The 20,825-nt window shown below is 36.5% G+C and overlaps 1 protein-coding gene across 1 annotated transcript; it reads left to right on the forward strand.

The window, feature by feature from the left end:
* Positions 1 to 45: 45 nt before the first annotated feature.
* Positions 46 to 17,023, forward strand: THAP2 (THAP domain containing 2). The gene is made up of 3 exons (XM_008004032.3): positions 46 to 751; positions 10,401 to 10,596; positions 12,886 to 17,023. The coding sequence occupies exons 1-3, from the start codon at positions 681 to 683 to the stop codon at positions 13,309 to 13,311; spliced, it is 693 nt and encodes a 230-aa protein (XP_008002223.1). The 5' UTR covers positions 46 to 680; the 3' UTR covers positions 13,312 to 17,023.
* Positions 17,024 to 20,825: the final 3,802 nt, after the last annotated feature.

Raw genomic sequence — 20,825 nt, forward strand, 5'->3', positions numbered from 1 at the left:
CCTCAGCGATCGGGGTTCTTCCGCCTCGCGAGAAAGGGACTCTGGTAGCGGCTGTACCCGAAACGTCACTTCCTGCGACACGCAGGAAACAAAGGCTCACAGTTCACGCGATAATAACACCACTCGATACTCACTAGGATTTGTAGTCTTTCTTCTTTTTTCGGGTTCAGTCTTCCGGTCTACGGGTCACACCCACTGCAGGATCTGGCCTGGTACAGCTGGGTGCATGCAGAAGTAGGTGGAGCTGCTCTTAGTTGCATCCTTGAGAGAGTTTTATTGTAAAACTCTTTTAATTTATGGTAATCGGAGGGGAAAACGCTTCCTTTTAATTGCTGTGAGGACCGCTGCCAAAGAAACGCAGTAGATCCCCTCCCTTTTGGGGGCGGGGAGAAAGAACGGGTTGTGTCCGCCATGTTGGTGAAGTCAAGCGAAGGCGACTAGAGCTCCAGGAGGGCCAGTTCTGTGGGCTCTAGTCCGCCATATTAATAAAGAGAAAGGGAAGGCTGACCCTCCCTCGCCTCCGCCCCCACATACACACCCCTTCTTCCCACTCCGCTCTCACGACTAAGCTCTCACGATTAAGGCACGCCTGCCTCGATTGTCCAGCCTCTGCCCGAAGGAAGCTTAGCAGCCAGCGCCTCAGTAGAGACTTAAGGGCGCTGAATGAGTGGGAAAGGGAAATGCCGACCAATTGCGCCGCGGCGGGCTGTGCCACTACCTACAACAAGCACATTAACATCAGCTTCCACAGGTAACCTGGGCAGGGAGTGGGGGTGACGGAAACTGGAGTTCCTATTCTGGCTATCGCTTGTGTGGAAGGAACAGGAGGATTCTCCTAATTCTAGTAACTTTCCCAGCTGGTAGCAGGGAAGCATCATACGTCCTTTGTTTTTCTCAAATCTGCCCAATTTTTCCTTGCTTTCGGGGAAGCTTTACTCATTTTCTAAAAGAAATCCAAGTACTGTTTGGTGATTACCCCTTAGTAAAAAAGTAACAGGAGGATATCGTAATTTTCTACTCTTTTATTCCTCTGTTAGACCGGGTCTTGACATGAATGACGCCGTAAGGGAGAAAGAGATCTTCCCATTCAATCAGCAATCACCGTAAAAGCCTGCTGTGTTCCCGTTAAAATTAGGAAATTATCACTAGATGAATTGACTTGGGAGGCATTTAGATTTCTAATAGTCACATAGTAATTCTGCGGAGGAATTGAGTCATCTTTGATAGCCATGGAATTAAGCGATGTTAATTAAAGTGCAAAAGATAACCTTTCTGTTCTTACTAGAACAGAGTAATAAAAAGAACCTAGGTTTTCTTTTGTTTGCTGGAAGAAAAATCAAAATTCTTTAGTTCTGTCAAACCAGAACTCTTGAAAGCACTTTGAACAATGCTTGGAAAATAACAGGTACTCTGTAAATGTTTACCTTCTCTGCAAGTGCCTGCCACGTGCCTCAAGAAAAGACACATTAAAAAGTTAAGTGACACCGGTCCTGATTTTATATATTTTATATACCTAACAACGTATGTGATGTTAGTATGTAGAAATTATATCCTTGACCTTTTTCCCTACCTCACTATTACGAACTGTACTTTTATTAAAAGCTGCCACTTAAAAAAAATCTTGTGATGTTTCTGTTTTTAAACTAGTTCATGCATATGTAGTGCTTTGTTCATTCATCCATCAAGTATGTACGGAGTTCCTAATTACCTGACATTGTGCTAAGGATCCAGAAAGTTCTAATCCTCCTGGAGTTTAAAATTTAGTGGTGGAGAAAGACATAAATCATTATAATTCAGTGCCACAGAAGAAACATTCAGAGACCTGACTTAGTCTTGGAAAGTCAAAGAACACTTCTTAAAGGATGTGATATTTCAAATGAGACCAAAAGATGACAGATTTGGTCCTGTATGCTACTTAAGTATTTTGTTTTATCCTAAGAGTACTTAAGAAGCCACGGAGGGTTTAAAAAAAGAATGGCACGATTAGATTTGCATATTAAAAAGTCCTCTGGTTGCATTGTAGAGAATCGTAGTGTTACTGAAAGTGCTGGTCAAGCATCATCGGGAATGAACTTGATGAGAAAGGAACTTATTACAGAATATTAATGTACCTATTTTTTCATTCACAGGGAAATCTTGTTACAATGTCAACTAAACTAAACCCTGTACTCAGTTGCTGGCACAATCAGCATTGGATTAGGGAAGGTGTGAGCTGACAGAGAAAAACTAGTTAGGAAGCTGTAGTAAATAAAACAAGGAAAGTCCACCCAATTTTCTAGACTAGGGTGATACTAGAGTAGAATTGGAGAGGAGGGGACAGATTTGAGAAATGTTCTAGGAGAAACTACTGAATTTAGTAATTTGGATAGATGAGAGAGGCTAGTCCAGACACCAATAACAATGTTTAACCCAGTGTGTTGGCTCACACCTGTAATCCCAGCACTTCGGGAGGCCAGGGTGGGCTGATCACTTGAGCCCAGGAGTTTGAGACTAGCCTAGAAAACATGGTGAAACTTCGTCTTTACAAAAAAATACAAAAAATTAGCTGGCCGTGGTGACGCGTGCCTGTAGTCCCAGCTACTTGGGAGGCTGAGGTGGGAGGACTGCCTGAACTGGGAAAGTTGAGGCTGCACTGAGCTGTGATTGTGCCACTGTACTCCAGCCTGGGCAATACAGTGAGACCCTGTATTGCCAGGGTCAAGAAAAAACAAAAAAAAGATGGATGGTGGTACAATAACATGCATAAAACTTGCCTACGAATTGAATATTTTCATGTGTAACCTCAGAAATGTAGGTCTTAAAATAGTATTCATTATAATAAAAATACATTCCTATTTCATAAATACAAACTAGGTTCAATTGATTCACTACTACTGGGACATGAGTAGAATTTTTTTTTTTTTTTTTTTTTTTTTTTTTTTGAGATAGAGTCTCATTCTGTCACCCAGGCTGGAGTACAGTGGTGCGATCTTGGCTCACTGCAACCTCCACCTTCTGGGTTCCAGCGATTCTCCTGCCTCAGCCTCCCAAATCGCTGGGACTACAGGTGCATGCCCACATGCCTGGCTAATTTTTATATTTTTTTTTAGAAGAGACTGGGTTTCACCATATTGGCCAGGCTGGTCTTGAACTCCTGACCTCGTGATCCACCTGTCTTGGCCTCCCAAAGTGCTGGGATTACAGGCATAAGCCACTGCGCCTGGCCATTAGTAGACTTCTGTATCTCCATGTGCAAGTTATTTTGCCTAAACTTACTGTTTCTATTTTTTTTACCTCTTAGCCAACTCTAGTCTTAAGTCTCCCCAGTAATCTGAAATTGCTCTTGCTAACATGACCTTTATGTCTCTCTACATTAATTTTTCATGGTGTGTGATCATTTCCTCCTTGAAATACTCTCTACTTTTAAATTAATTGACACTAATTTTATGATTATCTTCTTACTTTTTTGGCCTGTCTTCAATCTCCTTTGCTACTCTTCTCTCTACTCCTTAACCCAGGTCTTCACACTCATATCAAAATAATTTCAGCTGTTCTTGTGGTCTCAGCATCTACTTGTTGATGCCTCCCAAATCAGTATCTCCAGTCCATCTCTGTCTAATGAGTTCTAGACCTATAGGCAAGTGTCTACTCAGTATTTCTCTGGTCTTTTAGTTACCCAGATTTGTTATCTATATTGACAAACTGCCCTTCCCCAAACATACCCCCACTTCCTGTACTCTGTTTCTCAGTAAATGAAGACACTACCCATCTGGAAACTTGGAAGTCTTCCTCCCTTGACTTCTCACCATTACCCCTTGATTAGATTATTACAGTAGGCTTTTAACTGGCTCACTGTTTCCATCCATGCGCTCCTAGCCACTCTTCTATAATCAATAGTATGTTGCTAAATATTTAATAAATGGTTCTCTAGGGAGGGGAAAAAGCCCTGATTTGTAGTGTTTCCCCACCTTCTATGATGTAAATACTACTACCAAGTCTAGTTTCAAGCTATCAATATAACATCACTGATTATGGAGTTGGGAAGAGATGTGCAGTCTCACACTATTCTATAGTACTTCCACCATACAGATAAAACAGACAACCTTAAGAGTAAAGGTAACAGTAAAATCACTAGGAAATTTGGGAATTTTGGTATTCATTACCTTTTCATTTTAATTTATTTAATTGCAACTTTATATTAATTTAATTTTAATAATGGCTGTGTTTAACAACTGGCTCACAGATTTTCTGTTAACAATCAGCTCTCACAATTCAGCCTTTTAATGGCTTACCATTGCCATTTTGGATAAGGTGGACAAGGTTCAAAATTACTCTTTGACTTAGAAGGTCCTCCAGCGTTGTTTCATAACACTATTCTCTGTCCCCAAGATATTCTTAACACTCTACTGACCCACCCTAACTTTCCTAGCTGATTCCTATAATTTTTAAGGCCTCCTGACTAGACTAGCTCTTCCTGTTTTATGATTCCATACAACCTTGTACTTACCCTTTTATAAGACTCATGGACACTTGTAGTTACTTTTATTATAATAATAAATAGCATTTATTTAGTATTTAGCAGGTACTGTGCACTGGGCTAAGGATTTACTGACATTTTTTCATTTAATCCTTATGACCACACTAGGCGCCATTCTTATCACCACTTTATATATGATAAAAAGGAGACCTTAAAAGGTTAACTTGCCTAAAGTCACCCAGATATTATGCAGAGGAGCAAGGATTGGTGCCCTGGTTTGAGTCCAGAAACAGTGGCCACTGTTCCATTGCATCCAGCTAGTTGATTCCCTACCTTCCCCATTACAGTATACACTCATGGAAGAGAAGTACTATGTCTATTTTGTTTACTACTGTGTCTTCAGTGCCTAGGACAGTGCTTGGAATGTATGAGGCATTCAACTGATTATTGAAGATGCACACAAAATAGCACTGTTTAAACTACTGAGTGACTTTTCAAAACATCAAATATTTGTAAGAGCCTGGTTCTGTTACTGTATAGATAAGAATATATCCTTCTCTTACTGTAATATTAATTTCATCATATTTATGTGATGATTTATTATTAAATTAAGGTGAACCTAAATTTAGCTTATGGCTATATCTCCCACTCTTTGAATGTGCTGAGAAAAGTCCAAACAACACATCCAAAACATGATCAAGGTTAGTGCTGTACAAAAACATTACACCGAAATTAAATATAAAATCATTGATTATTCATATTGTTTCAGCACAGAAAAATCTAAAGACTAGTAGTGCCAAATTAACCCCATTAGTTCATTGATTCATTGATTCTGAAAATTTCATTGAGTGCTTAACAGGTACTATGCTAGATACTATGCTAAACTCAGGGACAAAGCAGTGAAAAACATAGCTCCTACCCTAGAGAAACTTACAGTCCAGTGGGAAAGATAGAAAAGTAACCAAAAAACTGTGATATCAGTGCTATAGCAACATCTAACCCAGTCCTCTGATCATAGAAAACCTCCTTAATAAGATAGGATTCCTTAACAGTCTTAAGTAGAATTTGGTCAAGTTAAGGTTTGATTCAAGGCATTGATTTCCTAATTAAGGAGCTAGTTTTAAAAAGAGCTTTAAAAGAAAGAGAATTAAGGACCTGAATAATATCTGAAAGACAGTCTTAGAGTGGAAGAGTCTTACACAAATAATAATACAATGATAGTACTTATTCATTGAGTCTTTATCGAGGCCCTGACAAGAAGAAATATGTTTAAAGCCTTATTTTTTGCTTAGTCTTTAGGAAATATTTCCAAACTGTCAAACACTGGGACAGAGATCTTTGAAATGAGACTAGATTGTTTTTAAGACGTGAGGCTAGGCAGAGTAAATAAGTTATCAGAAAATTATTCAGCCAAGCGCGGTGGCTCACGCCTGTAATCCTAGCACTTTGGGAGGCCAAGGCAGGTGGATCACCTGAGGTCAAGAGTTCGAGACCAGCCTAGCCAACGTGGGAAACACCGTCTCTACTAAAAATACAAAAAAAAAAAAAAATTAGCCAGGTGTGGTGGGCGCCTGTAATCCTAACTACTCAGGAGGCTGAGGCAGGAGAATCGCTTGAACCTGGGACGCAGAGGTGGCAGTGAGCTGAGATCCTGCCACTGCCCTCCAGCCTCGGCAACAAGAGTGAAACTCCATCTCAAAAAAAAAAAAAATCTCTATTTTCTTGTAAAGTAGAAAAAAATGCATATGTGAATTGTGGAGTGATATACAGATGTTAGTATCTTCAGATCAGGGTGCCTATAGGGTTGAGGGGGATGGAGACAGAAGATGGGAGAGTGTTGACTGTAAATCCAGACATTCATTTCTTTGTGCCCCTCATTGCTGGTAATGTTAGCAAACCTAGTATATGCGATATACCCAAAGCTGTTACCTAATGAGGCTGCATTTGGGGGCTGCTGAACCACATAATCTTCTAACTTGGATTTTGTGGTTCTTTTTAAGCACCAGTGATTTCAAAATTAATATCTAAAGGATAATGTAGTCAAACCAAAGAGTGTTACACAAGCTGACTACATGCGACTGTTGATTCTTATATTTCCAAGTTACCGGTATAATTTTTAGAGAGAGCCCCTTATATTTGTCTCTTCCTTAACAGGTACACACTGGATGCATATCAGTATATAGTTGACCCTTGAACAATACAGGGTTTAGGGGTGCAGAAGCTCCCTCACCACACAGTCGAAAATCAGAGTATGACTTTTGATTCCCCCCAAATTGAACTAATAGCCTTAAACAATAACACAAACAATCAACACATTTTTTATGTTACATGTGTTCTATACAGTATTCTTACAATAAAGTAAGCCAGAGAAAAGAAAATGTTATTAAGAAAATCCTGCCAGGCATGGTGACTCACCCCTGTAATCCCAACACTTTGGGAGCCCGAGGCAGGTGGGTCACCTGAGGTCAGGAGTTCGAGACCAGCCTGGCCAACATGGTGAAACCCCGTCTCTATTAAAAATACAAAAATTAGGCGGGCGTGGTGGCAGGTGCCTGTAATCTCAGCTACTCAGAAGGCTGAGGCAGGAGAATCACTTGAACCTGGGAGGTGGAGGTTGCAGTGAGCCGAGATGGCGCCATTGCACTCCAGCCTGGGCAACGAGAGCAAAACTCTGTCTCAAAAAAAAAAAAAATCTTAAGAGAAGATATATTTACTATTGATTACGTGGAAGTGGATCACTATAAAGGTATTCATCCTTGTTGCCTTCACATTGAGTAGGCTGAGGAGGAGGAGGAAGAGGGGGGTTGGTTTCGCTGCCTCAGGCATGGCAAAGGTGAAAGAGGTGGAAGGGGAGGCAGGAAAGGCAGGCACACTCGGTCTAACTTTATGGAAATATATCATAATTTCTGTCTTACTCTTTTTCATTTCTCTAAAAATGGTTCTATATCATACCGATCCTTCTTCCCTGTTTGCTTTAGTTTCAGTGACCCTGTTATAGAAGGGTCCATGTCATAAAAGAAGTCAAAAGCAGTCTTAAATAATCAGAACCCTTCTGCCAGATTTTCTAATGTCAATTTTTCTGGCATTGCTTCTTCTACAACTTCTTCCTCATCATCTGGCAGTGGTTCAGAAGCACTCAGCTCCATCAAGCAGTCTTCTGTTAATTCCTCTGGTGTGGTGTCTTAAATCAGTTCTTGAATTTCTTTAAGATCCATATCTTGAAACCTGTCATTGTCCACCTTTTTTGCCATATCAACAATCTCTTTCATGATTTCCCTTATCAGCTCTGTCATAAAGACTGTGAGGTCACACACAAATACACAGTTTTCTTTAACAGGAATTTATTGTTTTGGGCTTGGTGTCTTTCACCACTTTTTCTGTAATAATTTTCAATGGTGCAGTGCTTGTATACTTTCATAATGTTTTCTATCTTTGTTGGGGTTTTTTTCCATCACGTTGGCAATCCTTTCCGTAGAGTACCATGTGTAATGATCCTTAAAACTTGTGACCCTCTGATCTAGAAGTTGAATTAAAGACATTGAATTTGAGGGCAAATAGACCACTTTGACACCTTCTGTGTTGGACTCACGGATCTTGGTGGCCAGGGGCATTGTCCAAAATGGAAAGAACTTTAAAAGGCAGTACCTTACTGGCAACGTGCTTCCTAATTTAATGGAACCAATCCAGAAAAAGGGTTCTCGGTGTCCGGGCCTCTCATTTTACAACAAAAAGACTGGCAGCTGGTGTTTATCTTTCTTTTTCAAGGCTCAGGGTTTGGCAGGTTTGTAGATAAGGGCAGAATTGATATAAACCCAACTGCATTTGTACAAAACAATGTTAGCCTATGCCTTCTTGCCTTAAGTCCTGATGTTTGCGTCTCTTCCTTACTAATAAATATCCTTTGTGGCTTTTTTTTTCAAGAAAGGGCATTTTTGTCTGCATCAAAAACCTGTTTAGACAGATAGCCTTTCTCTTGAATGGTCTTAATGGCATCGGGGAACATCTGCAGCCTCTTGGTCAGCAGAAGCTGTTTCTCTCTTATCTTGACATTTTTTAAGCCAAACCTCTTTCTAAAATTATCAAACATCCTCTGATGGCATTAAATTTGCAGCTTCAGATCATTCACCTTCCTTTTGTTTTATCACATGACAACCTCACTTTTTCTCCAGAGTTCTATATAAACTCTAATATGATTTTTCTAAAAAATTTTCTTTCTAAAAAAAAACTACCTGTAGTCCTGGAATATAGGTATGACTTTCTTACAGCAATTGTGCACTCATATAAAAGCTGCATTTCCAATACAGAATAGAAAGATATTTCACAAAAAGTGCAAGATCTTTGTACCTGCTGGCATAGCTGTAGCAACAGCTTGACAATTTTTTTTTTTTTTAACAATGGTCCTGGATTTATTTATTTTGAAATGGCAGGCAACCACAGCTGCACACCTAAATCTATGGGGGATATATATATCTCTCAAGCAATTCAAATTTTTCTTGTATTGTCATGACTCTGCTTCTTAGAGCACATCCATCATCACTAATGGCACTTCATATGGGTATCATGGTATTATTTAAGGTTTATGATATTGCACTAAATACAATGAAAAATATGTAAGAACTGCGAGAAATCACTTTCTGCCATGATACACCACTTACTGGAGAGACAAATTCCTCAGACAGAGATAATTAGCATCACATGGCACTTTAAGTGGGTACTCAACAGCACTTACTGAGCTCACCACAATAGAAGATGGCTATGAAATTATTACAGTAGTACAGTATGTACTACAGTTGGTTTTATGCAGTTATCATTATACTGCATCTTTGCATTTGTTTACATTCTTCTGGACTGAATGATGCCATGTACAGTCTCTGCAAAATTTGATAATTTTAACTTTTTAAAATCTATATATTTCACGGTAGTAAATGACAAAATAGACTAGTATGTGTACATTTTATGGCAGTAAATGATAAAATAGACTGGCATCTACATATATTTTATATATTAATGACATACCTTTTTCTTAATTTTTTTGATGTTTCCAGGCTACATGGTTTGTCTGCAAGTTTTTTCCAATTGTTTCAAATTCCAATATATTTATTGGAAAAAATGCACATATAATTGGACCTGTGTAGTTCAAACCCATGTTGTTAAAGCGTCAACTGTATTTTATACTTGAAATATGAAAGGAAAAACATTGCTACAAAGCATTTTACGTTTTTGTAAGTTTGCTTTCTGCTGCACTACATAATTAAAGAGTTGACTTTTTAAAAATATTTGTTGTTTACATACAGAATATTATTATTCTGTATTTGTATTAATTTAGCAAATTTTGTTGAATCCCTGCTGTTTGCAAAGCATTGTGCTAAGTGTCAAAGATAAATACATGCCAAGATATAATGATCCCTGTCCTCAAGAAATTTATAATCTTTATGTCATTGGAAATTAAAATGGAAAAATTACAAAATAATGTAGTAAGTGTCATAATGATGGGACATAAAGGAAGGAGTACCGGCATCTGCCTAGGCTTTCCTTGACAAAATTTAATCTTTAGATATCTGATTTTTCTTGACTACATATATCAGCAGCAGATTAAAGCATGGTGAAATTATTCCTGCTTATAATGGTTCTACTTAAACTTGATCTAAATCAGTTTAGTCATGTTTTATTTTACTGCCCAGATTAGGGGCTAATTGGGAAGAAGTGTCTCTTTTTAAAAGCCCTGAAACATAAAACGACTCAAGTCAGTTTCTGACTAAGTTTTTCAAACTTATAAAACATTACCATGAATTGGTTTCTGTTTCAGTGTCTGGATATTGTGAGTTTAACATTTTCTATGTAAATGGGACACACTTTTAATCATCTTTGAAATTTCTTTTAATCATTTAGGTGCAACCAGAATTATGATAGTTGGAACTTGAGTTGCATATTTTTTTTGTTTAAGGTTTCCTTTGGATCCTAAAAGAAGAAAAGAATGGGTTCGCCTGGTTAGGCGCAAAAATTTTGTGCCAGGAAAACACACATTTCTTTGTTCAAAGCACTTTGAAGCCTCCTGTTTTGACCTAACAGGACAAACTCGAAGACTTAAAATGGATGCTGTTCCAACCATTTTTGATTTTTGTACCCATATAAAGTCTATGGTAGGTAATGTTACTCTCCTGTTTTTAAAACCATTTTTAGAACCCATTCCTTTTTGTTTATGCAGTTATTAACTGAGATTCATTTATAGTGATATGCCTCAAAAAAGTTGCGGACCTTCCTTTTGTACAGTAAAGGTACAGGCTAGAATCAGAGTTTGGGTCTCCTGACTCCAATATTCTTTCCCCAATCCAAATTGTTTTACTACATTGGAATTTTACATTATTACCAATTATTATTATTAATTGTACCATTGGTAAAACTGAAAAATCATATAAGTAATGAAACTTCCAGTATCACTGTGTTCTAATTTTAAAATGACATACAAATAACATGTGTAAAATACTTTAAGAGCAGCACAGCCAGAGTTACACCAAATAATGTAAGTTCAGAGGGAGGCAGACATAACAGAAATCTTCAGAGAGCTTGGGCATTTAGAGTGGGCTTTTGAAGCCTTGGGAGTTTAAAATAGAGGAAAGGGATCTTGGCTTTGCACAGAATAATTACAGTTGCATGATGAGATCAAAAACCAGTGGGCTAAGGGGTGAGTAGGAAATGTTAGCAACTGATATTTAAAAGGAAAGAATGAAGAAAAAATGAAGCAAAAAAAGTAAAATTAAAAAATGAAAGAATTAAGATATAAGACGAATGAATTAAAACAATGTTTTATCTAGTTAGGGAAGATCTGACCAGAGAGGAAAACCTAGCTGGGAAAGACAGGCTCACCAAGGGTAAGAAAGGGTAAAATGAACACAAATAGTTTAGCTTTGAAAGGCAGGACAAACATGTTTTCCTCTGAGAGAGGAAAAACTACTGTTTCTCTTGTTTGTAACAGTTAAACTTTTAAATGTATATGAGTTATTATCTGAATGGGAGACCAGATTGTGGTAAGCTAATTACCACTGATGTTAGAAAAGCTCCAGGAGGGCAAGAACTTAGTCTTTTTCATGTGTGAATCCTCAGCACCTCAAACAGTGTCTGGGACATAGTATATACTCAAATACTGAATTTGAAATGTACCTTATTTTTGACATTTTGATTATTTATTTAATAAATACAAGTAAACTTTCCATTATGCCAGAATCTAAGCTCAGTGCTAGAGATACAAAGATCAAAAAAGAGTCCCTGTCAATTCCCTAGGCAGAGGGACTAACTGAGGTTTCATGAGGATAGGAACCATATTGTCTTATTTGTTCAGTGTTGTGTCCCCAGGAATTCATAGTATGTGTTTCAATAAATGTTTATGAATAAAAGACACAGACTTATGAGGATATGATATAATCTGGAAACTCTCAGTGGCTTAGTATTGCTGGAGTATAAATCAAGATGGTAAATTGCAGAATGGGGTGAGATCCTAAATTGTATAGTATGCCATGTAAAGATTTTTTTTCCCTTGAGATAATAGGTAGGCAAAGAATAATTTGGCCAGAATAGAAATGTCAAATATTCTAGAATTATTCTCATGGCAGAATGTGGATTAATGAGGATCAAAATGAAGTGCAGAGATCAATAAAGAATAATACAGTCAGAACAGATATGATAGAGGCCCAGTGTAAGTAGTGACATCGAGAATGACAGTGTTAAGCCTTACTGTGGAACAGAGAAAGGAAAAAAAAAGAATTGCGGAGAGGAGAGGATTCATGGTAGGAATATTTAGTGGGTAGAATTAACAGGACTTGATAACCATTTGAATGAAAGAGATAAAAGCAAAAAAAAACTCCTGAGTTTGGCAAATGTTCCTAGCCAGATTTTAAATCCTTGAAGACGTATGTAACTATAAAAAATTAATAGGTAAATATATTTAGAAACTTGGTACTTAAGAATATATTTCTCCAGATCCTTCAGTTTTCATTAAGTAGGACCCTGGTTCTAAAATATTCATCAGATTGAGAAAATGGTATTTAATTAAAAGGGGATCAAATTAATATCATAAATAATATCTACATATATTCTAAATTGACCTTAGTAAATTGCAAAGGATCTTTAAAGTCTCTGTAGAATCATAGTCAATGATTTGGAAAAAACCTTGGACGTCCATTGTCTATTTCCAAATCAATGTTTGAATCTCTCTGGATATGGGACAAAAAGAAGTAGGTGACTAGAGTTTATTCAGCCAGTTAAAAAACTTAATCTTGGATTACATGAGATGGCTGCTGCTGTTTCCTATTAAGGTTTTGATATTGACTTTTAAAAGAACAGTTTAAATACTCTGTTATCCAAAACTGGACACTATTTGCTTATTTGTGATATTTCATAATTTATGTTCAACCCTCTAATTTTATTCGGCTCAGAAACTCAAGTCAAGGAATCTTCTGAAGAAAAACAACAGTTGTTCCCCAGCTGGACCATCTAATTTAAAATCAAACATTAGTAGTCAGCAAGTACTACTTGAACACAGCTATGCCTTTAGGAATCCTATGGAGGCAAAAAAGAGGATCATTAAACTGGAAAAAGAAATAGCAAGCTTAAGAAGAAAAATGAAAACTTGCCTACAAAAGGAACGCAGAGCAACTCGAAGATGGATCAAAGCCACTTGTTTGGTAAAGAATTTAGAAGCGAATAGTGTATTACCTAAAGGTACATCAGAACACATTTTACCAACTGCCTTAAGCACTCTTCCTTTGGAAGATTTTAAGATCCTTGAACAAGATCAACAAGATAAAACACTGCCGAGTCTAAATCTAAAACAGACCAAGAGTACCTTCATTTCAGTTTAGCTTGCACAGAGCTTGATGCCTATCCTTCATTCTTTTCAGAAGTAAAGATAATCATGGCACTTACGCCAAAATGCATTATTTAATAAAGTTTTACTTGAAGTAACATTACTGTATAATTTGTGAAGACTTGATTACAAAAGAATAAAAAAATTTGTATGAAATTTTTATTTGAAAATGAATGGAAGTGCCTTACATTAGAATTACGGACTTAAAATTTTTGCCAATAAATTGTATGTTTGAAAGGTGTTTTTTGTTTCTGTCTTTTTAAACTACTATTAAAAGAACAGCTTATGATAAGTAATATGTTTAACTTACATTAGAAAAGAATTTTTTCCTGTACAAAAGTTGGCATATTGCATTCTAAATAAGATGCTAAATAACAGTTAACCAACATTTACATGACCTTAAAACTGCTGGGTTTTGTATTAAATTATAATTGGCACTGTGATTTGAAAAATTAATAGGAAAAAAAAGGTACAGGGCAAGTTTTAAAATTAAAATGTTCTGTATTTTGTTTTACCAGTAAAAGTGAGCTTGTCATGGCCTCTCTCGTAAGAATATTAGATTTTAAAATAGGTTGTAAAATATTTTGAAAATATTTGAATGTGAAGTACCATTGAGTCATCCAAACTAGGCCTCAAGTACTTTAAACTAGTAAAATCTAGTAGCTGATAATATTCACCTAAGAAAACGTTGTAAAATAATTCAGAGTTCAGGACCTAGCTAAGTAAATGTATACTCCTCTTTTTCTCATAATAAAAACCTTACATTTCCAACTTCAAAATTGGTGCTTACGTATTGATTGATAACCAAAACTCCTAAGGTTTTTTGTTTTCTTTTTAACTACTTTCTAAATGCATGCTATACCTCAGAAATAGTATATCAATATAGTGGGATTTTTTTTTTCCTCTTCATAAACCCACAGTAAAATTTAATCACAGGAAACTACTTATATCTTCACAATTTGTATTAATAACTTAAAATAGCATCAGTTTATCTTAGACATCAGCTTGCTTTTTATCTCCTTTTTTAGTGAGTGAAATAGAGCAACCAGCATGCCTGTGTTCCCAGCTACCTGGGAGGGTAAGGTGGGAAGATCACTTGAACCTAGGAGGTTGAGGCTGTGGTGAGCTGTGATTGCACCACTGCACTCCAGCCTGGGCGATGGAGTGAGACCCCTGTCTCTAAAAAAACAACAACAACAACAGCAAAAACAAATAAAGCAACCATAGTGCATAAGGGAAATTAAATGTTCCCTATAGAAATATGTGTATGTCTGTGATAGTGGTATACAAATGCTAATTATTTTACAAAATAAAAGTATCAGAACTATTCTTATCATTGGCACTTGAACAATTAAAGGGTTTGCTTTATTTCACTAATGTTTAATAGGAACCCTTTGCTTCAAACACCTTTGTTGAAATCATGTAAAAATGTGTTAATATATAATCAAGTTATTTAACTCAACTTATTTAATTCAAACTGGTGATACTAACATATGAAGGTAGCATAAACCTAAGTCATAAATTGCTGTAAAACTTTTTTGTAAAGTAATAGCTAATTTATGATTTTAAAAAAATCCCTCTTTTTGCCAACTATTTAGGATTGCATTTGCTTGGATCCTAGTAAGAATTCTTTTACAGTTTTAGCACTCTCTTTACTAAGGAATGCCTCCCAAGGAAATGCAAAGGTAGGAAAAGTCTCTTAGAATGCCCATGAGGTATTTAAAACAGATATTTATGAAAATCTTTTTGTGGATGTTATAAATCTTGCTAGTTATTTTATCTTTATCTTAAGTATTAGATGTAGTTCCTTGGAATTGTCATTACGTATTTATTTTTTTCTAGTATGGTTTCAAATAACTTTTCACCAGCATATAATCATCATCAAACATTTACTGACCACATCTACCTTATAACTCAAAATAAGTTGGACAAATAATCATTTGAATAAAAACTATTTTTTCCAAGTATAACCACTCTCATGTGGTTCACCCTTCACCCCAGATACAAAACACTTACTTATGTAGCCCAGTTCCCATCTACAATAATACCTTGAAATCTTAATAAATTTTAAAAATCATAAAAATAAAATATTGCAAAATACAACAACTTTTTGACAAGGTTACTTCATCTTCATTCATTATTACTTGACAGTATTAAATAAACTACTACTCAATAATTTTAGAGTAAACTTTTCTGTGTTTTCTCTGTCATTTTCGTTTTACTGTCCTGACAACATGCTCCAAACTGTTTGCATCAAATTGTTTTATTAGTATACATTTGTCTACCTTTGAACTAGCTTTATTCACAGAGAAAAACCTAAAAGGAGTCTATTAAAATCCTGCTTTCAGTTCAATAGGTTTTTTTTTTAATCACCCTGACCATAAAACTAACTGAAATTATAATAGCTTTTTTTCCTCTGCTGGTCACAACACAGATCTTCTGTTTATTTGTCCTCTGTCTATTGGGCACCAACCTCTACAAAGAACCAGCCAAAGGCTAGGTACTTGATATACAAAGGAATATGACATTATTTTCTGCCCTCAAGTTGCTCTATCTCTTGAGAGAAGTAATATTTATAACACAATATGATAAATGCTACAAAAGAAATAGCTATAAAGTCCCTTTGGTAAATGCTGTTGAATTGGAATTCAGTAAGAACTATAAACTGTAGACCTTTTTATAATCAAATGCTTTTGTTTTGAAACAAAACAGATTCCTCATTATATTGACTTAGCAAAGGAGGTACAGGACATTGGCATTTGACCTGAATTATGGTGTTTTATTGAAGGAGCTATAAGACAACATTTTTACCCTTTAAAATGAACACTGAACAAATGTGGTGTTAATGGTATCTTTGTTAAAAGGAAAACATAGCTATAAATAAAATAGTACATCAAAATCTAGTACTGGAGTTCATTTGAAATTTGGTATTTTGTGTAAAATAACAAACCTATGAACACAGATTTTTAAAATAACTCAGAATCTTATAAAGCACTTTGGTATTTATTTGTTCTCTTTTTCCTTACATTCTGTGTGGTAGGTGGTATTACCTCTGATTTACACATGAAGACATCTTTGTTAATTCGATTTATTTATTCATTTGGGCATTTACTATGTGCCAACTTGCACAAGGAATAGAAATGTCTGTGATCTAGATAGTTCTAGATTGAACATAGATCTTCTGCCAACAAATCCTCTCTGCTGTTCACATTACCCTTTGTTTAACATATGAACCAGGTTACTAAAATAGGACAAATCATGTGTCTTAAAATATGAAAATAGTAAAGTCTTTGAGGTCACTTGATCTTTCCTATAAAGTAGACTTTATAATACTGTGTTTTATCTCATTTCTCAATGTTAGAATACGGGTAGATTTTAATTTTGCTATAATATAGGAAATGTTTCATCTTTGTACCAAAATATTGGATTCTTCTGATATTTAGACAGTAGGAAACTTTCTAAAATTGAGGATTTTGTAATGTATACTAAATAATTGCATATTCACAAAAATGTATTCTGAGTATGGTGATATTAAACATTTTTCCCCAAGGAAATTACTGTCATGCCTGTTATTTCTAAAAAATGTACATAAATATTTCTGTGAAAGTTCTTTTACAGACCCCCTAAAAGACTTCTGTGAAGTCCTTCTCCCTAAACTTAAGCAAATGGTAAAACAAATAAAGATAATGTAAAGCCTTGAAGAGAAATTATTTTCATTTTTGTTGCTCAAGTTATATCTAAATGTACATTATAGTTTATTTGCACTGTTTTAGATACTGGCTAGGCAATCTAGATGAGACATATGAAGGGCTATAAAAATGGTAAGAGTCTATCTCTATCCTGACCATAATTTGAGGCTCACACAAAAATTTATTTGCAGGCTAAGTACAGGGGTTCATGCCTGTAACAGCATGTTGTGGGGCTAAGGTGGGTGGATCACTTAAGGCCAGGAGTTTAAGACCAGCCTGGGCAACTTAGCAAGACACCCGTCTCTACAAAAATAATGAAATAAAAATTAGCCAGGCATGGAGGCATGTGATGTAGTCCCCTAGCTACTCAGGAGGCTGAGGCAGGAGGACTGCTTGAGCCCAGGAGTTCAAGGCTGCAGTGAACTATGATTGTACCACTGCACTTCAGCCTGGGCAACAGAGTGCAACCCTGTCTCTTAAAAAAAAAAAAAAAGACATTATCAAAGCACAATTGTACTAACAAAAGGGAAAGAAGATTGTGATATTTTATTAATTTTTTTCTGATTAAAACATTGTTTCGGGCCGGGCGCAGTGGCTCACGCCTGTAATCCCAGTACTTTGGGAGGCCGAGGTGGGCGGATCACAAGGTCAGGAGTTCCAGACCAGCCTGGCCAACATAGTGAAACTCCGTCTCTGCTAAAAAATACAAAAAATAAGCCAGGCGTGGTGGCGGGTGCCTGTAATCCCAGCTACTCAGGAGGCTGAGGCAGGAGAATCGCTTGAAAACCCGGGAGGCGGAGGTTGCAATAAGCCGAGATTGTGCCATTGCACTCCAGCTCTGGCAATAGTGTGAGACTGTCTTAAAAAAAAAAAAATTCTTTCAAATACTATATTTCAAAAAATGCTATTTTTTTTCCTTTTCTATCTTTTTTTTTTTTTTTTTTTTGAGATAGATTTTCGCTCTGGTTGCTCAGGCTGGAGTGCAATGGCACAGTCTCAGCTCACCAGAACCTCCACCTCCTGAGTTCAAGTGATTCTCCTGCCTCATCCTCCTGAGTAGCTGAGATCACAGGCACGCACCACCATGCCCAGCTAATTTTGTATTTTTAGTAGAAACATGGTTTCCCCATGTTGGTCAGGCCGGTCTGGAACTCCCAACCTCAGGTGATCTGCCCACCTTGGCCTCCCAAATTGCTGGGATTACAGCTGTGAGCCACTGTACCTGGCCCCAAAATACTATCTTAACACTCACTAAGAGACACTGATCAAACTAGGATGTGCCAGACAGACATAGTGTCTGTCCTCAAGGCTACTGGAAAACAGTATTCCATTTATTTATTCCTGCCCTCATTGCTCCCCACCCTCTCCCTAAGGCCCTGTTAGAATGAGCTCAATCTAATACAACAAATCCATCTTCAAATTGCTCCCTAGTCTTTTAAAATCTATACTACAAACATTTAAAAAACAAAATATTTGAGTTTAATGTCAAGAAGGCACATATTGGTTGGATGCAGTGGCTCACACCTGTAATCCCAACACTTTGGGAGGCCAAGGCAGGACGATCACTTATAGCCAGGAGTTTGGGACCAGCCTGGACAACACAGTGAGACCTCACCTCTATTTTTATATTAAAAAATTTTTTAAAGAGGTGTCTGTTTCTCAGATGAATTTTTGGCTTAATAAATTATTTAGCAAACACTCCAAAATGTGTTATTTCTAACTCTTCTCCATTCTCTTGAACTTCCTATTTTCATGTTCTTCTTAACCACCAAACAAACCTTTACAAATTGCCCTTCCTTTAGCTTAGTCACTGAGCAAACTCTTTGTCATCTTTCAATTGTTACCTTGGATGCTCACCTCTCTTGTGTGACACCATCCCTAAACATACCAAAGGGACATAAGTGCTTTTCTCCTTGAGTCCTGTTTATATATGACTTGGATAAAATCATCATCTTATTATAATGTAATGGTCTACATGTCCATTTTCATCTGCTATGTTCCTTCAAGGCAGAGATTGTGGTATATGTGTGTTGGCACTCAAATCACTCAAATATTTGCACATTTCAGAAAATCGAAACCAATCCCTTTGGATTAGATTCAAAGGGATTGTAAATAAAATCTGATAGTTTCACACAGTAAGTGCTTTTTGCCATTAGGATAATTTTTGTGATTGGTATCAAATATAAATGTCTATCACAGAAAAATCCAAACTTTATATCAAAGAGCACTAAACCATAAATGGGTATTTACATTGTGAAATTTAAAGAGCAGCACAACAATGAACTTTCAGTTTATTCTACGATTGCTATAGTAAGTCTCAAACTGCATGTTTTCTACAGGAAAGAAATCTGGGGAAGACAATTAACTGTTGGAACCATTTAAACAAATGTGTTTGTTTCTTAACTTCTTAGAGTCATTAATAATACACTCTAACTATCCCACGTAGAGACAATCTTTCTCAAATTTGATCACAGGTATCTTTGGGTGGTAGGGATGCCTACTAATAAAGAACAACTACTATTAAGTTAAAGAATACAGTTTAGGAAATGCCTAACCAGAAATTTTCCATTGCCAGAAAATGACTTCTAAAGTAAATAGAAAAATGAAGACTTTGTTCAAATTTTTAAGATTGATAGTCTATAAAATTTGTAACAATAGATTCTTTTAAAAGTATACAATAGCCCCTCTCCTATCCTTGGAGATACATTCCAACACCCTCAGTGGATGCTTGAAACCCTGGATAATATCAAACTCTATATATACTATGTTTTTTCCGATTTCTATATACCTACAATAAAGTTTAACTTATAAATTAGGCACAGTAAGAGATTAGGAGGAACACCTAATAATAAAATAGAACAATTATAACAATATATTGTAATAAAACTAAAATAAGGGCACTGTGATACTGCAACAGTCCATCTGATAACTCAGATGGCTCCTAAGTGACTAACGAGAGAGTAATGTTTATTGCATGGATATGCTAGATAAACAGAGGATTCACGTCCCAAGTGGGATGGAGCTGGATGGCATGAGATTTCATCATGCGACTTTGACTGGCACGCAATTTAAAACTTATGAATATTTCCGGAATTTTCTTTTTAATATTTTCAGATTGCTACTAGTGGAAGGTGTCCAGGTTCTTGGTGTTTTGAACAAAGAATTGGACAAAACACACAAAGCAAGGAAATATTGAAGCAACAAAACCAGAGATTTACTGAAAACAGTACACTCCACAGGGTGGGAACCACCTGAGCATAGGGGTTCAAAATCCTCCTTACATAATTTTCCAAGGTTTAAATACCCTCTAGAGGTTTCCCATTGGTTACTTGGTGTACACTCTATGTAAATGAAGTACTAGCCCGCAATCAGTCTGATTGGTTGTGAAAAACAACCAATTAGAGGCTGAAGTGAAGTTACAAAGTTACACTTCTACCCAAACGTCTGATTGGTTGCAGAAAGCCACCAAGCAGAAATACTTTCAATTTTCTATCTGCCACGCAGAAAAAAAAAAGGGAGGGTGGTTGCAAAGGGAGTAGCTTCGGGTGCTTTTGTTACTTCGGTGTGGAAAGTTGGAGTTTTCCTTCTGATTTAGCTCTAGGAAGTCAGCATGAATCCGCCTTAGGTTCCCTGCCTCCAGACCCTATTCTCCTGCCTCAAGATCATGTTTAACCCTTGGTAACTGAAACTGCCTATTGCATGTGAGGAAGAATTACCGTATTTTAATTATATTAACTCCTCTAAATTATTTTGGTCTTAAGCTAGAATAACTTTTATAGAGAAAAACATCAATAATAGGTCACTGAAAAAAAAATACAAG

Source organism: Chlorocebus sabaeus, chromosome 11, assembly GCF_047675955.1.
Source record: "Chlorocebus sabaeus isolate Y175 chromosome 11, mChlSab1.0.hap1, whole genome shotgun sequence".
In the NCBI taxonomy this organism is placed as follows: Eukaryota; Metazoa; Chordata; class Mammalia; order Primates; family Cercopithecidae; genus Chlorocebus; species Chlorocebus sabaeus.

What these genes read in the sequence shown, in the direction of transcription:
- THAP2 (XM_008004032.3), top strand. Translation starts at nt 681, where the DNA reads ATGCCGACCAATTGCGCCGCGGCGGGCTGTGCCACTACCTACAACAAG. An exon ending in ATTAACATCAGCTTCCACAG is followed by an intron (nt 752 to 10,400) that starts GTAACCTGGGCA and finishes TTTTTGTTTAAG; the next exon opens with GTTTCCTTTGGATCCTAAAA. An exon ending in GTACCCATATAAAGTCTATG is followed by an intron (nt 10,597 to 12,885) that starts GTAGGTAATGTT and finishes TATTCGGCTCAG; the next exon opens with AAACTCAAGTCAAGGAATCT.